The 19633-nt window shown below is 43.3% G+C and overlaps 1 protein-coding gene across 1 annotated transcript in view; it reads right to left on the bottom strand.

The window, feature by feature from the left end:
- LOC122814162 (transcriptional protein SWT1-like) overlaps positions 1 to 18488 on the bottom strand; it is an 881598-nt gene extending 863110 nt beyond the window's left edge. Inside the window, exon 1 of the mRNA XM_044086775.1 lies at positions 18377 to 18488. Within this exon, the coding sequence (XP_043942710.1) occupies positions 18377 to 18488 (112 nt within the window). The remainder of the gene's footprint in view (positions 1 to 18376) is intronic.
- Positions 18489 to 19633: the final 1145 nt, after the last annotated feature.

Genomic DNA, 19633 nt, shown 5'->3' with positions numbered 1-19633 from the left:
AATCTTCCTCTTGTGGGGGGCTGCACCCCCACACACCCCACTAATTATATATACCAACTCTGAGATCACACTACAGTGGGGAAAGGACAGGTTTCCTTACAGCTAAGTTACCGGCAAGTAAGTACTTCCTTACACCTCCTTTATGTTGGCTAGCTATCATCATTCAATGTAAATTATTATGATGATATGGTCGTGTTCAATGATTAAACACAGGCCCAGGTATCAAAACAAAAAAAAACTGGAACGAATCCAAAACAACAGTGTAATAACCAACTTAGAAAATTAAAAACACTGTTAAGTTTGCCAAGCTCTACAATGACTGAAAGAACAGCACTTTAGTGTATGAACGTTTTATTGAATGCGTTTGTCTAGAAGACTTCATCAGAAATAATAAATTTCAACAAATACATCCATTTATATAAATTTAAAACTATTCTAACCAATCATATAAAATCTTTAATTAAAGAAGAGACACTGGCAATCATCCTTTGGAAATCTGTCAGAGTGAAACTACTGATGGTCTTGGAAACAGGATCCGGTCTGTAATAATTTGCAGAGTTATGGACAGTAGATTACATTGCTACTTCACAACTGCAATTAAGGACATTCATAAGAAGAAAACTGCACAGGCTGCTGCCACTCTTAAAAGACTGGGTTCTGATAAAAACCTTGATATGGTTTACTCACAGAATCCTAGGACAACCCTACCCAACAAGCTATCCAGTTTGAAACCACATGCTCAGTCACTGATGCTCCCAGCTTACTTGGTGTAAAGGAAACAAAAAGCAGCCATATCTAAACAGTGGAACAAGCTACCCATTGCCATACACCAAATCAACAAAAAAACCTGCAAAACTTTATTCTCACACCTTCTGTCAAACTGGCACTGCAGTTGCTCTACAGAAATAGTGTACGGTTGTGCGAGAATACTCACGTTAACAGCAGATGTCAGATACAAGTAAGATCACTGTTGTAGTATTCTTGAGATATGGGGATTAGCCACAAGGGAAAGGTCTGCATGGGAAGCCCGACTCACAGGCAACTATGGATATCCTGGTATGGGCTAGTTCTTCCCCACCATGGACATATAAAACTGAGTTCCACATAACAGAGACAATCAACCTTACCATTTTCTGTTTTTTTTTATGCTGAAGATATGGGGATATGTCTGGTGAAGGGAAGAGCTCCCCCATTTTTCCAGCCAAATTAATACAATAAATTAGGACAGAGTGATGACAAACTTTGGCAGAGACATTCACTGCAGTCTCTGCACAGCATAGGTTGGGTTTTACAAAAGAAGGAAGACCCCCCCCCCACACACACACACACAAGCGCACAAAACATGCCATAAAAAGACACAAAAAAGCCTTATCGGGAAGGGAGTAGGGGCAGCTAGGACTGCAGCAGTGATCATACTTGAACATCTACTGCAATGATGAGCACGCACACACACCTGTACAATGCCATACACATGGATCATTATTCCAATACTACTCATGACATATGAGAAGATTATCAAAACAGCGTCTGTACAGGAAGCTGCTAATTTGTAAATATAACTTTATATGAATCTTGTTCTTCTTAAGGACCTGCATCCAAAATCCTACTCTCTCCATACTTCTCAAAGTCCCCTCCCTTTCATTAGCCCTTTCCACTTTGATATACAACCTTTTGCTTCTGTTATGTACAAGATGCTTAAATGTATAGCTAAAAAATACTTCAAATCAGGTAATCCTAAACCACCTTGTTATATGGGCCTAATTAACTTATCCTACTTAATTCATGCTCCCTTTTCAAATAAATTCTTCAGCACTTTATTAATTATAGTCCACAACTTCTCTGGTTAATAAATATATGCCTGACCTATACTGACCCACAAAACCTTATTTATCCAAGAGGCAATAAACTTTTTTTACTGCTTGTATCTTATTTTCCATGTCCATGATCAAGATAATTGGATCATAGGAGGTTACTAGACTAACGCCCCCAAGCCTAGCCAAATTCATCCCATGTTTCCAAGGGTGTCTGGTTCAAGCAGACACTAATATCATCATAGTTTGCCCCCATCCAAAAGGGACATATATGAAACCCCCAGGGTGAATTTCCAGTTGCCCATCCCAATCGTCCAAACTGCACTTAAATAGGGGCAAAGAGGGGCTTTATTTAACATGAACAGGAAGCCTGTTCCAAAGGTGGGGCAATGTCTGAGACAAATCGGTCCCTCCAGCAAATTCTGCTGATGTCATATACCAGGCTAAGGTCCTTTCAGTGAGTGACCCGTGTGCAATTTGACTTGTGAATGTGCAGATTTTCCATCAACGCTGGGTCAGAGATTGCTCTATATGCAAGACACAGAATGCCTCTGAATAGCCTGTATGACACACAGCAAAGTGACAATGATGTCAGTCTGTCCGCATAAGACATATCTTAAAGACCATGATTTTCTTTTTTCGTATGGAACCTTGGTGGTCTCTCCAACTGCTGCAGAAGTTTGGAAAGGAACATACCAAAGGAAGCATTGTACTCTATTATTGGCCTGATGAGAAAAGAGTACAGGGGGTTATAACCTCTTTTTCTGGAGGTAATGCACCTACTTATGAGATGAGCAATATAAAATGCCCTTCTTACCACTGTGGAGACGTGGAAATCGAAGTTAAGGTTGCTGTCAACCTGTGTGCCCAGATCTCTCACCACTGATTGTGTGCTTAAGATATTGGTATTGATGTGGTAGTTTGCAGGAACATCACCCTTGCAGACGGGGATGATAATACATTTTACTGCATTAGGTTTAAGACCATGACTTTGGCACCGGTCATTAGTCTGCGTTAAGACCTTCTTGCAGGATGCTGACATTGCTAGGGGTATTAATGATAGAGCCTAGTCTGCAGTCATCAGCAAACTTTGTCAGCCACGTTCCTTTAGTTTTAGCCTGCACTTTGGAGAAGTAGTTTCCAAACAGTAGGGGTCTCAGAATCGATCCTTGTGGAACACAGAATAGTTGTGTAAAATCTTACCATAACAATAGATGTCCTTCTCTTCCATGCTGCAGTATTCTAGGTGTGAGATTTCCTGCCCTCAGGCAACTTGTACGTTGGCTTCTATACAAAAGCTTCAGCTTGGCTGCTGTAGTGTGCATGGGACGTCACACGTAGGGCTATAAACCAAGGGACCTTATATGTGACGTCTGCACGCACAATCCTCAGAACTTGAAGCCCAGCAGGCAGAGAATAAGGCCCAGCAGGAGGTGTGCCAATTGTTTACAAGTGTATGACTTGAAGACCTAATGAAACGTAGGTAGTACTAGAAGTTATAAGACCTGGGGGGAATGGTGGGGAGGAAGGAATACTCCAACATGGAAGAGAAGGACATCTATCTATGTCCTTCTATTCCTATGTTGCAGTATTCTAGGTGTGGTAGCGTACCACAGCTTAAGAGGATGAGAGGGTGATGGTAGATGCAGAGGGTTCTACAAGACCCTGAAGGATTGCTCTGGCAAATCCTGTCCTAGCTCTGGAAACCTGGTCCAATTTGTAATGCTTGGTGAAGGTGTGGATAGTGGCCCAGGTGGCTGCTTCCAAAATGGATGCTGTGTCAAAGCCTTTCATGAAGGCCCTTGAGGTAGCCCACAGCTCTAGTGGAATGGGCTTTGATTCCCCTTAGGGGTTCCTTTCTGTGGTGAGAGTAGTGGAAGCAAATAGATTTCCTGATCCAGCATGCAATGGTTTGCTTGGAGACTGCCTTGCCCAGGGGCACTGGGGTGGAAGGTGACAAAGAGCTGGTTAGTCTTTCTGATGGGCCTTGGTCTTGTCCAGGTAGAATCTAAGCTGCCTGTGCACATCCAGGGAGTGCAGTATCCTCTCCCCTTCATTAGTGGGTGAGGGGGAAAAAAGGTGAGCAGATGAACGGATTGGTTAAGAGAGAGATCATTGACCACTTTAGACATAAAGGAGGGGTTGGTTAGCAAGAACACCTTGTCTTTGTGGAAGACGGTGTAGGGGGGACAGACCATTAGAGCCTGCAGTTCTGACACTCTTCTGTCTGAAGTGATAGCCATGAGAAGGACCGTCTTCCATGTACACATCTGTAAGGAGGAAGGCCCGACAGGTTCAAAGGGATGTTGGGTTAATTTCTCTAAGCTGTAGTTAAGGTCCCAAGGAGGAGAGATAGACTTCCTAGGAGGTCTCATGTGCAAGTTCCCTTTAAGGAAGAGCTTTATGTCAAGCCTGGCCAGCAAGGGGGGATTCCAGGGTTAGGCAGGCTGATATGGCCGAGAGGTGTACTTTTACAGAAGAATAAGAAAGGTCACTTTTTATCAATTGACACAAGTAGTTAAGAAACAGGGGAACCTTGGTGGAGCTTGGGTCCCTTCACTTTAGCAGACACCATTTTGCAAATCTTTCCCATTTAACCAAGTAAGATTTTCTGCTGGTAGGTTTCCTTGCCTCCCTTAGGACTGAAAGCACGTCCTCTGAGTAGTGGTGTCTGAAAGGAATCAAACGTTTATCACCCACAGAGTCAGAGACAATATCTATACCTGTGGGTGTAGGAGAGTTCATTTGTCTTGTGCCAGTAGGCCCACCTTGTAGTGTAACTTGAAGTGATTGCTCTTGGCTAGTTCGTGAAGTAGGGGGAACCAGTGCTGCCTTGGCCAGTAGGGAGTATCTAACAAGAATTTTGGTTTGTCCTTCTGGATTTTCAGGAGAACTTTCTAAATCAGTGGGAATGGGGGAAAGGCATAAAGGGACTTCCCCTCCCAAGAGATGCTGAAAGCGTCCACTCTCCATGCTAGAGGGGAGCGGGTTTTTAAGCAGAAGTTCTGCAGTTGCCTGTTCTGGGGGGAGGCAAACATGTCTATTTGTGGAGCACCCCACCACTGGTCTATGTCTAAGACAACCTCCCTGTTCAACATCCATTCGTGTTGAGGCAAGGAGGTCCTGCTCAAGAGGTCTGCTTGGTGGTTGTCCTGTGAGGGGATGTAAATCGCCTACAGGACTAAGATGAGCCAGGAGGCTAAGTCCCACATCAGCAGGGATAAACTGCACAGCTGACAGGCCTTTGTTCCTTCCTGCTTGTTGAGGTACCACATCACCGTGGTGTTGTCGGTGACAATCTGCAGCAACCCTGGAACCAGAAGGGGGGGGGGTGAAGGTCTGCAGAGCTAAGAGAACTGCTGTCATTTCCCTGACATTGATGTGTTTGGCCTGAAGAGAAGGATGCCATTTTTCCTGACTCCTGAAGAGGCCAGAGTTGCTCCCCAACCTGAATCTGAGGCATCTGTATGCAAAACTTTGGGTGGAGGGCTGTGGTGGGACCCCTGGGTTCAATTTCACTTGCTGGGTCCACCAGTTGATTTCTGCTTTCAGACAGGGAAAGAGGGGGATAGCCTGCTCTAGGGGATGTAGGTGCTGGGACCAGGTGTTCTTCAGGAACCACTGCAGCTTGCACATGTGCATTCTTGCCAGAGGTAGCATGGGGATGGTTGCTGCCATCAAACCCAGAAGACGAAGGAACTGCCTTGCCGTCACCTTTCGGGATAGTAGAGCTTCCTGGAAGTGGGAAGTTAAAGACAGAACCTTGTCCTGACGTAGAACGGCCTTCATTGTGTCTGTTCTGATTCTGCAGCCGAGGAAAATCTTTTCCTAGCTTGGGATCAGAAAGGATTTGGGGAGGTTGATGGTGAATCCTAGGTTCTGCAGAAGGGACATGGTGAAATGTAGATGTTTTAATAGAGCATCCCTGGACTCTGCCAGAATCAGGATGTCGTCCAGATAAGGGTAAATTTGTATCCCTTGAGTTCTGCAGAAGGCAACGGCTGGGGCTAGGCACTTTGTAAAGACCCTGGGGGTCGTGGATAAACCAAAGGGCAAGGCAGTAAACTGGAAATGAGAGAAAGGGCCAGAGAAACACAGGAATTGTCTGTGGGAACTCCTGATTGGTATGTGCAGGTAGGCATCCTTTAGGTCTATGGTGACCATGAAGGCCTTGGCTGGAATGAGAGGCAGCAAGGTGGGGAAAGGGAGCATTTTGAAGGAAGGCACCTGAAGATGTAGGTTTAGAAAGGACAGATCTAAGATGGGTCTCCAAAGGCCATCTTTTTTGGGGACCAAGAAGGGACGGGAGTAAAACCCTTTTCCTTCTTGTCCTGGAGGAACAGGCTCTATGGTGCCTAAGTGCAGAAGATCTGCCAGAACTTGGGGCATGAGATGGGCCTGTTTTTTGGGGAGGGAAGGGATGCCTCTTCTAGGTGGCTTCTCATTCCAGGATAGGAAGTACCCTTTTTGGATAATGTTTAAGACCCACTGGTCTGAAGTGATGGATTGCCAAAGGGGGAGACAGTGTGAAAGGTGGGCTGAGGGGGGGGGGGTGGGCAAGGCATTCATGGATTACTGGGGCCTCCTCTGTCCTGAAAGGGCTGTCTGGGTTGCTGTGGTGGAGCAGAGTATCTGGAGTTAGGAGGTCTTCTGGCCTCTCTCCTGGACCTGGGAGAGGAGGGCTGTGGAGTATGTCTTACAAAGGTGGCTTTAGCAGGGTGGTTCCTATAATACTTGGGTAAGGGCGACACCAGCAGGTGCGTAATGTCCTAGAGTTCTTTGTTTAAAAAGGTCAGCGGATTGTTTTCTGAACAGCACATTGTAGTCCTGAGGGGCATCTAGGATTTCAGCCTTGAAGTCCTCGGGGAGGTTCTGGAGTCTTAGCCATGAGTACCTCCTGAGGGCCGAAGCAAATGCTGCAGACCTGGTGGATGCTTTTGCAGCATTGTAGCTGCACCTTATGGAGTGCCTGGTTACCTGATAGGCCAAGGAAAGTTTGGATGAGATGTCCATCTTGCTGGGGATGTCAGGCAAGGAAGTCAGCATGGAGGAGGCTTGAGAGACCAAGTCTAAGGCATACTTGGTCATGTGGGTCTGATAATTTATGGCTCTGAAAGCCAAAGTAGAAGAAGTGTACATATTCTTCCCCATCCTATTCATGTACTTACTGCTTTTGTCAATGGGTAGTAGGGAGGCAGAGGGCAGCAATCTAGATTGCTTATCTGCCGTAGTGGCAATAACAGCTGGGTCCGCCACGGGTGGCTTAACTAAGAATTTGTGGTCCTCTGGTACTTTATAGAAGCGGTCAGGATGCTTAGGGGCTGGAGGCTGGAAGTCAGAGGCTTTAGAGGCTGCATTAAAGGCATCCAAGTAAGCAGGCAGAAAGTACAGCTGTGTACACTTACCATAAATGTAGATGTTCGAGTGTATTCACTGTTGCAGTCATTACATTTGGGTTATCCTGCTGGCAGGTTGCCCTCAGTCGGCCTGAATTCCAAAGTCTTGGGTCCTGCGTCGGTTGCTGTCGCCTCTTCCCTGACGTCAGGTCATCAGGGGTATAAAAGATGCAACCTATGCCATTTTATTTCGTTTTTCTTGCCCCAGATGTCAGGTGCCCCCAAAAGAGTAGGCTAAAATTATGTAAATAAAACATACATGCACCAAAATAAGCTTTATCTTCATCTATAAGCAAATACACCACCTAGGTTGTATAGATTAGAGAAGTAAATATAAGTTCCAGCAAAAATAAGGAGGATGGCAGGTGGGTAACCAGGACTGCAACAGTGAATACACTCGAACATCTACATTTATGGTAAGTGTACACAACTGTACTATGTCCTTCGTGTTTCACTGTTGCAGTCATTACATTTGGGTTCAGTCCCAAAACTATGGTTGGGGGGCTGGAGCTAAACAGCATTAGGAGCGGCTATGAGGCCCCGCAGAACTGCAGTGGCAAAGCCTGCCATGGATTTAGAGTAAAGAGGCACTGAACTCCAAGTAGCAGCCTCTAAAATGTCCTGGTATTCCCCTGAGAAAGGCTGCAGAAGTGGCTGCAGCTCTGACAGAATGTGGCCTAATGCCTTTAGGCGCTAGTTTGTCATGATGTGAGTAGCAGAAACGAATGCAGTGACCTATCCACTTTGAAATAATCTGCTTGGAGATAGCCTTTCCTTGTGATGCTGTGGCATATGCCACTAGTAATTGTTCTGACTTTCTGAAAACGTTAGTTTTGTCCAAGTAGAATCTAAGTTGTTTGTGTACGTCCAAAGAATGTAAAATTTTCTCTCCCTTGTTCTGTGGATTTGGATAAAAAGTTGGCAAATTAATTGTTTGGTTAAGGGCTACACTGGATACCACCTTAGGCATGAATGTAGGGTTTGTTCTCAGAGAGACCCTGTCTGGATAAAAAATAATAAAGGGTTCCACAGCCATGAGAGCCTGTAGCTCTGAAACTCGTCTTGCAGAAGTTATTGCTAGAAGCAGAGCTGTTTTCCAAGATAAGAACTTTACATCCGCAGTAGCAGCTGGCTCAAAAGGAGGTAAGGTGAGTTTTTCCAAGACATAATTGAGGTCCCATGCAGGTATTGGAGTTCTCCTTGGAGGCCTTATGTTTTTGGCTCCTCTGAGGTACTGCCTTAAGAAAGGATGAGAAAAGAGTGGTGGCTCTGTATTGTAATTAGCCGAAATGGCAGAGGCATGGATTTTAATTGATGAAAAAGATAGGCCTTTGTCCAGCATCTCAGTTAAGTATTGCAAAATCTGAGGAATATCTGGAACAGCTGTATCAGTTCCTTGAGCTTGGTTCCAAGAGCAAAATCTCTTCCATTTCCCAGCATAGGATTTTCTAGTACTAGGCCTTCTGGCTTCTAAAATGACATCCATCACAGCTTTACTGAGAGGTGTGGTTTGTATGGCTACATTATCCGCCATGCTGCCAGGTTTAGGGCTCTGAGTTGGCTGTGCAGAATCTGATTGTTTTGCTGAAACAGTAGATGAGGTATTTGAGGTAAGGTCCAGGCTGGGCATTGGGACAAGTTCCTTAAGACCGGACACCAGTACTGGCGTGGCCAGTCTGGGGCAATCAGAATCATTTTTGGTTTCTCCTGCCTGACCTTTAGGAATACCTTGGGGAGGAGAGGCAGTGAAGGAAAGGCATATACTGATAGGTTTGTCCAGTTGAAAGATAAGGCGTCCACTTTCTAAGCTTGTCTGTGATAAGTCCTTGTGCAGAATCTTTTTAGTTGATTGTTTTGAGGGGAGGCAAATAGATCTATGTCCGGGCGTCCCCATTTCTTTGTTATCATGCTGAAGACTTGTGGATCCAGGTGCCACTCGTAGGGATCCATGAGGTTTCTGCTTAGTTCATCTGCCAGAGTATTTTCCTTTCCTGGCAGGGACTGTGTCTGCAGATGAACTTGGTAAGTCAATGCTGTGCCTCATAAAGCCATGGCTTGTCTGCACAGGGGATAAGAATGAGTGTCCTCCTGCTTGTTTATGTACCACATGACCGTGGTGTTGTCTGTCTTTATCAGTAGTTGTCCCGGATGAAGTAGGTCCTTGAAGACTGTCATGGCATTTTGAACAGCTAGCATCTCTTTTTGATTGATATGTAGATGCTTTTGGTTTGTGGACCAGGTGCCCTGAATGCCTCTTCCTGCCATGTGTGCCCCCCAGGCATAATCTGAAGCAACCGTCGTTAGGCTCTGCCTGGCTGGGGGTAGTGAGAATGGCTGTCCCTTGTTTTGGTGATAAGCCTTTGTCCACCATCGAAACTCCTGTTGCAGGCAGGGAATTAGAGTAATCATTGTTTCCAGACTGTGGCAATGTTGTGCCCTGACACTTTTTAGGTACCATTGAATTTTCCTCATATGCAATCTTGCATATGGAATTAGTAAGATGCAGGATGCCATGAAGCCCAAAGCCTGCAGAATTTTTCATGCAGATAACTGGGCCTTTGTTGCCATTTCCTTGAAATAGGTAGTCAGTTGTCTTTGTTTGCCTACAGTGAGATAAGCCATCTGGGCAGTTGTATTTAAGCTTGCACCCTGGAATATTATCTCTTGAGAGGGTACTAGTTTTGATTTGTTTTTGTTGACTGTGTACCCTAGGCATGTTAAAAGTCTTATCACAAACGTCAGATGCTGTAGTAGAATGTCCTTGTTCTCTGCTTGTATGAGGCAGTCGTCCAAGTACGGCTATATTTGTATTCCTCTTTGTCTGAAGTAAGCAATTACTGGTGCTAGGCACTTTGTGAAGACCCTGGGAGCAGTAGATAAGCCAAAGGACAGTGCAGAAAATTGGTAATGCTTTGAGCCAGCCTTGAATCTGAGGTATTTTCTGCATGATTGTCTGATTGGGACATGCAGGTATGCCTCTTTTAGGTCTAAAGTCATGAGCCAAGCCTTGCTGCCCAGCATGGGCAGAAGCTGCTGTAAGGTCAACATCTTGAATTTTGGTATATCCCAGGAAAGTGTTTAGAATAGATAGGTCCAGTATTGGTCTCCATGCTTTGTCCTTTCTGGGTACGAAGAACAGTCTTGAGTAAAATCCTTGTCCCTGCTCTTGCTGTGGCACTTGCTGAATATCCCTCATGTCCATGAGAGCTGTGACTTGTTTTTGAGCCTCTGCCCATTGATTTTTTGGCAGGTCTGGCCATCCGTTTGCCCTTGGCAGGGTATGGAAATGAAACTTGTAGCCTTGTGACACTATGCCCAGAACCCATTTGTCCTGGGTTATAATGTGCCAATTTTGAGAAAAAAGTGTTAGTTTTCCCCCTAAGGGTGCTGCCAGAAGATAAGTGCTTGGTGCAGGCAGGGGGAAGTCACTGGGACTGTTTCCTGTATGATTGTGCTTTGTCTTCTCCACCTTTGGAGGTAGAAGCACTCCACTGCTTAGACCTGTAGGATTCTTGTAGCTGTGATCTGCCTCTAGGGCGTCTGAATCTGCCCCTCTGAGGTCTGTCTGAGACTGGAAAGGACCAATTCTTTGTAGGCCAGTGTCTGCTAAATCTAGGTGGCTGTACCTGTAAGAAATACTTGACCATTTGCATAGATTTAGCTTTGTCCTCCATTTTCTTTAACACCTCTTCTGCCTTAACACCAAACAAGGTACCATGCTGTAAAGGAGCATCTAATAATTTTGCTTTAACATGGTCAGGCAGATTTTGTTCCTTTAACCAAGCATGCCTCCTAATGACAGAGCCCATAACAGCGGCCCTGCAGGACGCCTCCAGAGAATCAAACCCACATTGCAAAGTATGCTTTCCAACTTGTTCAGCTGCATGCAATAAATTCTGCATTTCTTTGTTTTCTGCACATTCAGAATTTGCCATCATTTTCTGTTTAAGCAGTGTCATGATATATTGCTGATATCTGAGCATATGAAACTGGCAATTTAAGGCCCTTATAGCCAAAGTAGCAGATGCATAAATCTTTTTTCCCCATCTATCCAGTGCCCTAGAATCCCTGTCAGAGGGGTAGGGTTTTTTGCAGTAGAAGCCTTGACCCCTTTTGGACCCTGAGAAATAGTTTCTGGGTCTGCAGTACGGTTTTTGAAAAGGAATTTATGAGTCAGGGACCCTGTAGTATCTGTCTGGCTTAACAGGAGCTGGAGGTAAAGAGTCAGGGGTCAGACTAGACTCCGAGAACACATCATCTACAATGTCCAACACAGGTGGAATAGCTAGAGGCCTGTGCTGAGGTAGTAAAAGGAACTATCTCAGTCTTTTCTTAGATTCTGAAAAATCTTGGCTCTCCCAGTGGAAGTGCTCCCTCGTGGTATGGAAGGTTTCCCCAAAAGAGTAGTCCTCAGGAGGAGAAGCTGAAGGAATTGATTCTTCAGCATCAGAATCCTCATAGGGGGGAAGAGAATATTCCTGATCAGATAAGGAATCAGAATAAATGGAAACCTGATCTGAAGATTCATAGTCTATCTCTTGCCTAGGCCTCTTTTCAGGAGGGGGATGGGAAGCCCTGATCAAGGTAATTAAGTCTTCGGCCATTTTGGGCATCTGTTTTTTGGGCATGGAGGCCTGTCCTTGTGGCTGGTGAACTTGTTTCTTTGCCTTTAAAGGTGTTTTAGTCTTTGTCTTTGAAGTCGGTTTAATATATAATTGTTTAGGTCTGAATACACCCTCAGAAGCCGATGCCTGCTCAGCGGCTCCGGACCCATCTGAGGGAATAATCTCCGAGGCTCCAATACCTTGAGTTTCCAGCGGCCTGGCCGACTCCACGTGGGAGTCGGTAGCGGCCTGTGACTCTAAAGTAGCGGGTGTCAGGGGCTGCGAAAGTGCCTCACTGAGAACCGGCAAACCAGCGAATTGCCTATGAGAAGCTTCGTAGTCGGTTTTGGACCTCGGTTGCCTGTCTTTTTCTTTGCGTTTTTTATGAACTCCAGTAGTCGGATGACTGTCCGATGACATTGTATAATTAAATTTTTGCCCAAAATAGCTTAATGCAAAATCGTACAAACGCTTAATAGTGCGTTGGTTAAATCTAGCACAAAACTGACAACTAGCCACGTCGTGGTCAGGGCCTAGGCAAGGAATACAGTAAGAATGAAAGTCCTTATGAGGTATTTGCTTCCCACAAGAAATACAATTATTAACTTTTTCTGACATCGGTCTGGAGCAAGAAACAAGTTTCCCCAACGGGGTACTTAGCTTTTAATGAAGACTTTGGATCTGAAACTTGAACACGAAAATCTCAGGAGTCGGCCGACCGGCACTTGTGAACGGCTTCTGCTTCGGGCACCGCGCGGCAAGAAAGACTGGATAAAATGGTGTCGGTTGTATCGTTTATACCCCTGATGACCTGACATCAGGGAAGAGGCGACAGCAACCGACGCAGGACCCAAGACTTTGGAATTTAGGCCGAGTGAGGGCAACCTGCCAGCATGATAACCCAAATATAATGACTGCTACAGTGAAACACGAAAAACATCAGGGGGAACTGCTGAAGGGGAGAGTGATTCCACTTGAGGCAGTTTAAAGTACCTTTTTTGGGTGTCAGTCATTTGGGAAGTGTCCCATTTAAAGTAATCCTTCATCTTGGCGATGGTCTCACCAAAAGTAATGTCCTCAGGGGGAATGTCCCCCTCAACAGATTCCTCATCCGGAGAGTAATATTCCTGGGGGAGGCAATCTGGGAAACATAAGAAATGGACTCCTCTGATCAAGAGAAAGAATACTCATGTTCTTCTTCCCTGACCTGAGGGGTTATGGATGGGAGGGAAGAAGCAGAGAAAGGCCTAGGGCTCAGAAGAGGCAGGGTGGAAGTGGCTGAGGCTGAAGGCCTGCATGAGAGAGGAGTGAAGCCCTGCCAATCTGGTGTGACTTCTGAAGAGGAGGAGGTATGTTTAGTTTTCTGCTTCTTATTGGCTGGAGAGGAAGTAGAGAGTGGCCTGGCATCAGGTCTGGAGATTAGCACATCCAAATTCTGGATTCCTGCTAGAGGTACCACCGAAACTGGTTCCCCCTCGACCTCGATGGGTGTCGATGTCTGAGTGAGCTCCGAGGATGTGACGGTAGTCTGCTACGAAACGGCTTCCTTGAGGGACGTCGCTGCAGTCGAAGGGTCCTCCGAGCGCACCTCAACCCCTAGACTGGCAGTTGGTGGTGCATCGGGAAGCGGAGCGGCAGACGAAGAAGGTCTAGGAACCTTGGCCTTCTTGCGCAAAGGTTTAGGTGTGGCCTCCAATGCAAGATCCATCCTAAGGGCTAACCATTTGAGGCACTGGTTCTCGAGGTAGAGATTTAACGCGGCTAGATGGCTGCGCAAGGTCTTAGGCACAAACGATTGACAAATTGCGCAGGAGGAGTGATTGTGTTCCCGGCCTAGGCAAAAAACACACCTGTCATGGGCATCCTTATGGGGATATCTGGCACCCACACTGGCACTTTCCCTTTTTTCCTGACATCAGCTAAAGGCTACAACAACCAAGCGTTAGCTAAAACAATCGTCAAAAATAAGAAAATTTGAAACTCAACAGGCTACTTATCTTTAAGATGCAAAAGCAGTTCACAGACTCCACTGGCAGCAAACTAGGTTAAGGAACAAACCCAGAAGGTTGAATTGTCACATAAAATCCTTTATTTGCTGAAAATAAAAAAATCAGGTTAGCACTTTCGTTTAAACCATATGTTAAACTTAATCAGGCTGTTAGTAATTTTTTGAAATCACTTCCTATATAAGCTTCCTGTAAGATTGATTGGTGAATCAACTCATGAATATTAATACAATTTAAACACTTCATCTCATGAATATAAAACACATTCTAAAAAACCTCTGCCTGCCACTCTATTGCTATCAAACCAGTAATAAACTTAAATAGAATTCATGTTAATTTCTTATATCTGTACAGTTAAAGACCACTACTGGAACATTTTTATGTAATAACATACTTCTAAAAAGTGTATGTTCTATGCTCAATAAAAACAAACAATACATAGTTCTGAATGACTTCATATCTGATTAAAAAAATATTAATTAGGTCACTACACCAATATCAAATGTGCATTCTTTTTTATATATATGTAAGAAAATAAAAGCACATAAGTATATGTATTAAATAAGTTAAATATTGAATAAATATGTAAAAAATATATATACCAAAAGACTGCCAAATTCCAGTAATCACAGCCACACAGGTAGAAACTGCACTCTCCAAAGCTAAGAATACAGCATCAATAGGACCAGATGACATCCCGAGCTGTGTACTACATAACTACAAAATGAACTGGCACATCACCTAAGTGCCATGTTTAATCATAGCCTCACCTCAGGCTCCGTGCCCACTGAGTGGCACACAGCTACAGTTATCCCACTCCACAAGGGGGGATCCACCTTGGATCCCGGGAACTACCGCCAAATCAGTCTGACGAGCCTGATCTGCAAGGGCATGAAATGCATTATCATGGAACTTATAAACAAAGACATTGGCCACCTTCAAACACTGGACCCCACCCAGTTTGGGTTCCTGAAGGGCGGATCTTGTCTCCTGAACCTGAATGACTTCTTCGAATCAGTCTCCAGAGCTGCGGATAAGGCGGTCCCCACACAGCCTATCTGGACCTCGCCAAGGCCTTCGACACCATCCCCCACTCTGGAATCACAGATAAACTTACTAAGCTGGGTATAAATCCCTATGTCACTTGATGGGTTGCCAACTGGCTTACTGACAGAACAAAGACTGTAAAAGTAGCCAACTCCAAATCCAGCTCCAGACAAGTGACAAGTGGAGTACCTCAGGGCTCAGTCCTGGGACCGCTCTTGTTTGACATCTATTTCTCTGAAGTACAGGCCAACACTAAGGGACTCTGGCTAATAAAGTTTGCGGATGACTGCAAACTGGGAGCCATTATTGAATCCCCAAATTATGTGGATATTCTACAAAAGGGCCTTACAGAAACAGATGCTTGGTGCCAGAGCCATGGGCTCAAGCTTAATGCCAAGAAATGTATAGTTATCCCCTTTGGGAAAAACATGTACCCATGAATTACCACACAGGTGGCAGTACACTAAACACCGAAAGTGTGATGAGAGACTTAGGGACACAGGTGGACAGTGGTCTCACCTTCGATAACCACAATCGCCACAACAGTCAGGAAATCCTTCTATGTGGCACACCTCATCACTAAGGGCTTTTCATCCAGAAAAAAGGAGGTCATTGTCCCACTGAACTCATCCCTCATTAGACCCATTACAGAGTACAACGCCCCGTTTGGTGTGTACCTCACAAGACATCTGCAACAGCTGGAAAGGCCACAGAAATACTTCACTAAAAGAATCACAGGTCTAAAGCAAATGCCCTATGCTGACCATCTAAAAAAACTCCAGCTATACCCTGTAGCATACCGTCTATTCAGAGGCGATCTCTGCTTAACATACAAGGCCATGTCAAACCCTGAGCTGTTGGACATGCTCCACTTAAAGAAATCCCAATCCCTCAGAGCCACACGCTCCAGGGATCTAAACCTTGTCATCACAATGAACACAACATGCTGGAGGGATAGGTTCCAGACCCAGAGACTCCCCATACACTCTGGAATAGACTGCCCATACTTGTCAAAAAGCAATAAAAAATAAACAAAAAATAAAATTTAATGAAATGTATTGCCTTTTACTCACATTTTGACACACACACATATATATATATATATATATATATATATACATATACACACACACACACTTTTTAACCCACATATTTTATACACACACACACACACATATATATATATATATATATATATATATATATATACTTTATATTTTTTACATATTTATTCAATATTTAACTTATTTAATACATATATTTATATGCATTTATTTTTTACATACATATAAAAAAGAGTGCACGTCTGATATTGGTGTAGTGACCTAATTAATATGTTTTTAATCAGATATGAAGTCATTCAGAACTATGTATAGTTAGTTTTTATTGAGCATAGAACATACACTTTTTAGAAGTATATTACATAAAAATGCTACAGTAGTGGTCTTTAACTGTACAGATATAAGAAGTTAACATGAATTTTATTTAAGTTTATTAGTGGCTCGATAGCAACAGAGTGGCAGGCAGAGGTTTTTTAGAATAAGTGTTTTATATTCATGATATGAAGTGTTTACATTTTATTAATATTCATGAGTTGATTCACCAGTCAGTGTTACAGGAAGCTTATATAGGAAGTGATTTCAAAATTACTGTCTGATGAAGTTTAATATATGGTTTAAACGAAAGAGCTAACCTGATTTTTTATTTTCAGCAAATAAAGGATTTTATGTGACAATTCAGCCTTCTGGGTTTGCTCCTTAACCTAGTTTGCTGCCAGTGGAGTCCGTGAACTGCTTTTGTTTCAATTCTGAGTTTACATTGTGTCTTTTTTGTATCTTTAAGATGCGACGTCTGTGAAGAACCGATTGTACTATGTGAATGTCGTCTGCGGTTGAAAAGTTCTGAGGATTGTGCATGCAGACGTCACATTTAAGGCCCCTTGGTTTATGGCCCTACATGTGACATCCCACGCACACTGCAGCAGCTAAGATGAAACTTTTGCACAGAAGCTGACATATGAGTCGCTTGAGGGCAGGAAATCTCACAGCAAGAACACTGCAACATAGAAAAAGGACATCACTGGTTATGGTTCTGCTGGAGGAGGTGGAGTCCCTTATTTTGACTGTATGAGTTCTATCAGTGAGCTAGTTTGCAATCCACCTGACAATATATGGGTTGATACCCAGCTGGGTGAGTTTATCAATGATGCCCAAGTTGGGGATAGTGCCAAAGGCCTTGGCTAAGTCTAGGTAGGCTGTATACATAGATTTGCCCTCGCCTAGGGCTTTGGTGACTGCCTCAAAGAAGTCCACCAAGTTTAACAGGCATGATCTCCTCTTGACAAAGCCAAACTGGGTTGGGTCGAGCATTTGGAGATTTCCTATATCTTTGTTAATAAGGTCCATGATGAGTCGTTCCATGGCCTTGCAGAAAAGGCTGGTCAGGCTAATGGGTCTATAGTTCCTGGGATCCAAGGATGCACCCCATTTGTGAAAAGGGATGATGGTAGCTGTTTTCTATTCCACTGGGATGAAGCTAGTGTTTAGGCTGTGATCGAAAAGCATACTCAATGGTGATGATAATTCCAATTAACCCATATATAACACAGCCTGGGATGTTGTCCTGTCCCATACAGGCTGTGCTTTTTGGTCTTGGAGAGGGCATTTAAGACCTGCTCCTCAGAGATACTATGTGGGGGACAGGTGTTTCGGATGCTTTAGAGTACATGTGGCTAGAATAGGGGAGTGAAGTTTTCACTGAACCTGTCAGCCAGCAGGTTTGCTATATCCACAAGTTCTATATATGTAGTACCATTAACTATGAGTTCAGTGCAGATATGGGCCTTACCTTTGAGGTTACAGATGAAACTAAAGAATGCCTTCTGGTTATATTTAGTTAGAGAATATTTCACAGTTTTTCAGTTTTATTATCATCTTTTTTTTTAGTCTCTTCCAACATACCCTTTGCGGCCATAACAGCATCCTTTTTAATCCATAAGTGGTAATGCATCATCTTACCATGTCCCCGTAAATATGGGTATTGCTGAAGCAGTTTACGATTGGGTACACAGTTTACTGCTAAAGCCTTTGTTTTGTCTTTATTTAATGTCATAAAAAAAGACTTAAAACTGCCTAAAAATATTCCACAACACCAAGATATCCTTTTCTGGATTTATCAAGTACAAAATAATGTCATCTGAGACTAAAGCTAACTTTTCTTAATTACCATAACAGTTACATAATTGAATTTGCAGATAATGGCTCCAAATATGAAAGCAAATAACAAAGGGGAAATACAACACCCCGGCCTTGTTCCTTTATTTAAACTTTTGTTGAGGAGGAACCCAATTCAGTTTAATTCTTGCTTTCCATCCTTCATAAATCCTCCTAATTAACCTTATTACTCTGTCGGGAAAGCAAAGGCCACCCTTCTGTCCCTCATAAAATCCCAAGTGACACCACTGAATGCCTTCTTTGCACCAAGATCCACCAACAATAGCAGTGTTTTCTTACTCTCTGCTTCACCGTGGATCATCATTGTTCTATTAATGTAATCAACTGTTTGCATTCCCTCCACAAAATCACAATGATCCATATCTAATAATGTTGGCAACATCTTTGTCATTCTCTTAGCTAGTATAGACAATAACTCTTAATTATGGTTTAACACTGAAATGTGTCTATACAAAGCTGAATCTAAAAAGTCTCCTCCATCTTTGGGTAATGCAGTTGCCACAGCTCCCCCCCCCCCCACAATGCAAGCACCCCTCCACCCTTTTTAATATTTTTAAACAAAATCTTCCAGATCTTTAACATTCTTCCTCCCAACTTCCAAATGTTCTCAGCTATACCGTCTGTTAAGGGTGACTTCTGTGCTGACTGTGTATACATCACCATTTTTTTCTCATCTCTTCCTATATTAGCTATTACTTGTTGAGCCTCAGTATCTTCTAGGCTTGGCACAGTTAAGTCTTTCATAAAGATTTTTTGTGCCTTTTTTGGATTCTACTTTTCTCTGATTTATACTGGTCAAAAAAGTTCTGAAAATTTCTTAATACCTTTATAATCTCTAGTATTTTTCTAGTTACAGACTCCTTAAGTTTGGAAACAACCCTTTCCACTTTCCGTTGCTCAAGTCTTTATGGTAAAACGTTTTTGTGCTCTGGAGTTGTCATAAAAAAATAGCTGCATAAACAGTGGCCTTTGTAAATGCATGCATATTATACAAATGCTCCCTTATTTTCCCTTTAGCACTTTGTAGTTGATCTTCTTCTGAGATTCCCCTTATTCTGTAATACTGTAACCTGTGTCAACTTACTAAATAATTCCTAATACTTTTTTACCCCAATTTCACTTTTTGTCTTACTTCTACCACATTTTTAAACTCAGTTTTCTTTTTATCCCACTCGCTAACTACCACTTCTGAAGAAATTTCTATCTGCTTTAACAACCATCAAATAAATTCCACTACATATTCCTTATATTTATCTCTCTAACAAATAAGTGGAAAACAGCCAGTGTCTCATTTTACTTTGCTGTCCTGCATCTTTATCTTAGTTGTTAATGGTGTATGATCTAAAATGGTTACTGGATGTGTGGCAAAGCTTTCCATTAAATACACATGCTACTGTAAGAGACCATTTCTATCCAGTCTAGTTCAGTTCTTGTACCATGATGAATATATGTAAATTTTAAGTTCTTACTAATGATTTCACATCTTCCATACCAGACATTCTGGTGTACTTCTTCAGAACTCAACATTTTTTCTTT

This window comes from Protopterus annectens, chromosome 10.part0, assembly GCF_019279795.1.
Source record: "Protopterus annectens isolate FY-2018-M chromosome 10.part0, PAN1.0, whole genome shotgun sequence".
Taxonomy (NCBI): domain Eukaryota; kingdom Metazoa; phylum Chordata; order Ceratodontiformes; family Protopteridae; genus Protopterus; species Protopterus annectens.
This window is presented reverse-complemented; position numbering and strand designations above follow the sequence as displayed.